A 4,923-nucleotide genomic window follows, 5' to 3' on the forward strand; every position below is an offset into this window, starting at 1 on the left:
CCGTCTCTACACTAGCTGCTTCTTTTGTTCTTTTTAATCAAACTCATACATTTTAAGATATATATTTTCCAGTCCAGAAATAACATAATTTTGAATTTTCCAGTCCAGTAAAAACATACTTTTGAAAATCTCTCTGAGTTGTATGAAATGCATGATGTGAACTTTAAAAATTTGGCTGAGTGTTATAAACAACTCAAATAGCCTTATTTCACCACTTAATGCCCAGTTGGTACTGTTAGATATGGTTGCTCTTCAAGGAAGAATATTTGACCCCCCGAAAGAAAATATAGGATTTTATATTTACACTATGAAAAAAGTATTTAAAAAAGAAAATTATGTGATGCATTGTGGTGAAATTAGACGTACACTCGTCAAAATAATGGAATCGTGCATTTTCCCCGCTTGTTTTGGCAATTTTTATCGAATTTTTCTTTTTTGACTCAACACTTTTTATGTCCATTTACAAACATATTTGTGTGTGGACTTTACTGAAAAACGCTGATTAAAGGAACGGAGAATGCAATTTTGTTTTTTCCAAGGACTCTCAAGCTTTGGAAGCTGCCAAACTTTGACGCTTATGCAGTTGTAAGCGCCGTAAAATCCCATACTAAACTAAACTAAAACTTTGACAGCCATTTCCTCACTAATTTTACCTCTAAAACCAAGCAACCCCTACTTCTTTCAATCACAAGTATTTCAACTTTTATTCAAGATTTTTAAGAGTATATTTTTTAAATGGAAGCAAGACAAATGGACAAGCTATAAAATTATACCAGTAACAGTACTCCACATGCCCAAAAATTGACGAGTGACTGATTCCACCATGTCATGACACATATATATTCTCCCAATTCTGATGTTTCTAACCATACAGTTTGCTCTATTTTGTGCTCGCAGTGATTCACTCGCCGGCGGGCACAACTACCGTCGTCCAGGCCCCTCCTCAGCAGATTGTGTACGTCGATGACAACCCGTACAGATACCGCAGACGCTACTGCAGAGGGGGATTTTATCCCACCCCGTTGTTCTTCTGGTGATTGGCCAACGTTTCCCTCGCAAGATGAAAAAAAAAAAAAAGAGAAGGGAAAAAATGTTTTTTTAAAGATTTCGTGAAAATTGCTGCCTTCTAGCAGTTTGAAACTACAGTTTTCGTATTGAATAATTTTTTTTAAAGAGGTCTATCAAGACAGGTTGTATATATAATATATTATATATACTTTGAATGTGCTCATTGAAAAAAGCAAACTACTGCTTTTGAATCTGAGCTTATTCTTAATCTTATCTTTTTTGTAAGTTAGTGAAAGCTAACTTCCGTAAAATCATCATATATAGTATTACTAATTTTACCATGTTGATTAGAGCTATGTCTCAGGAGTAACGTGTTTGTGTCGAGAAAGCTGTGTTATGTTGGTCCCAAAATCAGTAAACAATATTTCAGTCCAAAGTACAGGGTGGTTTCTGTTGTACTGTAGACAGAGATACCTGGAGTAGCAGGAGCAATCATGACACAACTGTGGTCATAAATAATACAGTGGAAACCTGATATAACAGGGGTGGTGGGACCAGAGAAAAAAGTCTTGTTATATACAGATCCCTGTTAAATCAGAAATGCAAGGGAAATAACGATTTGTGAACTAATCCATCTGCATTTATTCATGGGTAGTTTCCCATGGCCTGCGCATGACACATTGCGCATGGTGTGTACCTCGGCTTAGGGCTAGATCGAAGCCTTCAGCTCACCGCAGCCCCCCTCTCGCTTCGCCAACTGCCTGTGCTTGCAGTGGCGGCTATAACCAATTCGGCTCTGATGAGGCCCTGTTATTGCAGATAACTTTTAATAGAGACAAAGAGTATGAAAAGACGGGGATTTAAAAAATCTCTGTTATTACACGGCCTGTTATATATGGTTTCCACTGTATAAATTTTTGTTGGAAGAGAGTATGTGGTTCTGCGTATCTAATAGTTTAATTTGTTATGTCTTATGTGATGCAGATTTCCTTCTCCAGACATTGTTGTATCATATTTTCGTCCAAAATCTTTAAGTGCATCATAACATGACAAATGTGAGGCAGCGTGGTGAAATCAGGCGCTCGTTCCAAAAAATGAAATCAGAGGTATCGGCATTTTTCTGCAGGTTCTGCAATATTTTTTTTTTCCGGTTCAACACTGTTTATATCTATTGAAAAACACATTCCTGTGAAGATTTCAATGAAAAAAGTTGATTAAAGGCACCAAACATGTAAATTATTTTTTTCCACGGTCTCTCAAGCTATGTAAGACACCAGACTTTGATGGCCTTTTTTTCGTTAATTTTACCTCTGAAATCAAGCGACATCCGCCTCCTTCAATTGCTATTATCTGTTCTATTCAAGACAGATTGGTAATTTTTAAATCACAGCAAAGACAAATGAAAAAGCTTTATAACAGTAGCAATAACTCGATATACCCAAAAATTGACGAGCACCTGGTTCCACCATGTTGTGACACATATATATATATATCATATTCCTAGACCAGCTATTTATCTTTGTGCTCAGAATTTTGAAAGACTATGTTTCTAAAGTTATTTTTATTACATCCATTGTGAAACTGATTAGCATTTGGTTTGCCAAAGACCAGACAGTTCCTGAGTTTTATACTGTTTGTAACCAGAGCTGTTAAAGTACTTTTAAAAAGGTACTTAAGTACAAATTTAAGTACAATCTAAAATATGTACTTAAGTACAGTAAAAGTACTTTCCTGTAAAATGTACTTGAGTACAAGTACTTTTTAAAAAAGTACTTATGAGTACATTTTGAGTACTTTCTGCTAATATGCTAAAACACTTCAAAATGCAAAACATCATATTGAATAACATATCTAGTATATTTGACAAATTCGGCCATTTATTACTAATAATGTAAACAGTATACAAAGCATTTGAATATACGCACTGAACGTAGGTGGAAATTGTCCGTGAAATTGAAAAAAAAACCCAGCAAACAAACAGACGCAACTAGTGAGTAAGTGATATTATGAATAGAATTTGTTTGAGCAAGACAATATGATCTAATGTAAGTCAGTCCTAGGGGTCGGAAAGTAGGGAAAGTATCAAAATTGGAAAATGTAGAGACAAAGTTGACCTAAGAAAATAAAAAATTGATGAAAATGGCCGGCAAAAAAAAAGTGCTTTGAATTCTTTAACAAATCCTCAAGGAATCAAGGTAGTCTTAAGCACAAACCACTAAAAAAAAGGAAAAAAGAAATTTAGGTAGCCTAAAAAATTGTTAGATTGAAATACATTGAGAACTCGATTTCAGTTTCAACTGATTATAATAGTGGTTAGACATAGTTTGGTCACACTGTGTAGTCCACGGCGCCCACGGCAAACCAAAATAGGCCTACATGTAATTTCCTAGAGTCTAGTAAGTGTAGTGTAACCAAAAATTCTCTACTACAGTAGTCTCCGCCTAAGATCCCAGTGCTCGGGAGCAAGGGAAATACGGGATCTTAGCCCGACGAAGCTAAGGAAGAATCTACAGTGACCCAAGAACTGACGTGACCCCTGGGTAGGTTTATGACATATGGCGAGCAAAGAGTGGTCATCCTTGATGACCAATCACAGTAGCATGGTTGCATGAGGCAAGCCATAATATTATACCGTACACTCATTAGCATATCGTCTCGAGATCTTTATCTACGTTTATCCAGTTGCCCCTCCCCTTTACCTGTCCAAAAATTGTAGCCTTCCATCTCTGATTGAGTCCCCCTGCCTTTGTCGTTACGTACCATTACGCTGTGACCACACCAATTAAAATTCAGGCTGTCTCGCAATTTCGGGAATAGAGAAAAACTGCCTTCAACTTCAATGGTCAGGGAAGAGTTCACAGTTCGATGTGATCCTGCCTGGGACGAACTTGTAGGCCCAACCCACCCAGCGAGGGATGAAAGTTCAGGTGGCGAGCTCAGATGCGAGTGCGATGTTTGGGGAAAAGAAACGCCCATCGGTCTGTTCACACCTCGGTGTGATCCCGTCTGGGGATCATTGTACCGTTTCATGGAGTTTTACAGCACATGTGATCACTTTCACAAGAGTGGCTGATCTTTGACGCGACGGGCAGTTCTTTAATCTCAACTTTTAACTCTTGGTTGATCGGCTGTGCCCGCCCGGGTGTTTGTTCCGTAAATTATGATCGGAAATGTCGGCACTTATTCTTTCATTAAGCTTCAAAAGTACTCAAAATGTACTTGAAAAGTACTCAAAAGTACTTTTATAAAAAGTATCGGAGTACAGTAAAAGTACTGATTCTCAAAATGTACCGGAGTACAGTATAAGTACCGAAAATTGTAACGTAAGTACAAGTACCGGAGTACTTGTACTCCGTTACTACCAGCTCTGTTTGTAACAGTAGCAACTTGGGGAAAAGAAAGGAGAATTTACCTTTATTTTGACCTAGGATCTTATATGATCATGTTGGTTTCATGTGTTGAGGTCCTTTCTGGCTGACTTGTATCTTCAGTAAATCTGGTAATGTTACAGCAATCTTTATGAAGTAAAGAACTGTGTTCAAACATGAACATTTAACAATTATTATTATGTATTCAAATTGCTTTAATTTTGAAACACAGAATGACTTCATTAATCGTGTATTTATGTGTCCAGTTACATAGATTTTTTCTATTGACGCTTCGCTCTCTTAGAATTACTAAGTTCTATCTGCTTAGTACATACCTAGTTTTTGAGAAATTATTTGACGTAAAAAAATTTGAGTATCTCATATCAAGCTTTTTTTAATGCAATTCTTTGAATATCTTGATAGTGACTCCAAATAATCTTACTATATTGATAGAACAGATGGAACAATTGGTTTCTGACCTCATGGTTTTAACTCAAAACGGCCTGAAATGTCAGATTGAACTTTGTAATTTTAAGGTAGTGTCTTA

The 4,923-nt window shown here is 36.7% G+C and overlaps 1 protein-coding gene across 1 annotated transcript in view; it reads left to right on the forward strand.

Moving 5' to 3' along the window:
- The window catches only part of LOC101851861 (pleckstrin homology domain-containing family B member 2), a 7,749-nt gene extending 6,670 nt beyond the window's left edge, over nt 1–1,079 (forward strand). The window contains exon 5 of the mRNA XM_005096353.3: nt 898–1,079. Coding sequence (XP_005096410.1) covers nt 898–1,037 — 140 coding nt within the window. The 3' untranslated portion in view covers nt 1,038–1,079. The remainder of the gene's footprint in view (nt 1–897) is intronic.
- The last annotated feature ends 3,844 nt before the right edge of the window (nt 1,080–4,923 follow it).

Source organism: Aplysia californica, unplaced genomic scaffold, assembly GCF_000002075.1.
Source record: "Aplysia californica isolate F4 #8 unplaced genomic scaffold, AplCal3.0 scaffold00127, whole genome shotgun sequence".
NCBI lineage: Eukaryota > Metazoa > Mollusca > Gastropoda > Aplysiida > Aplysiidae > Aplysia > Aplysia californica.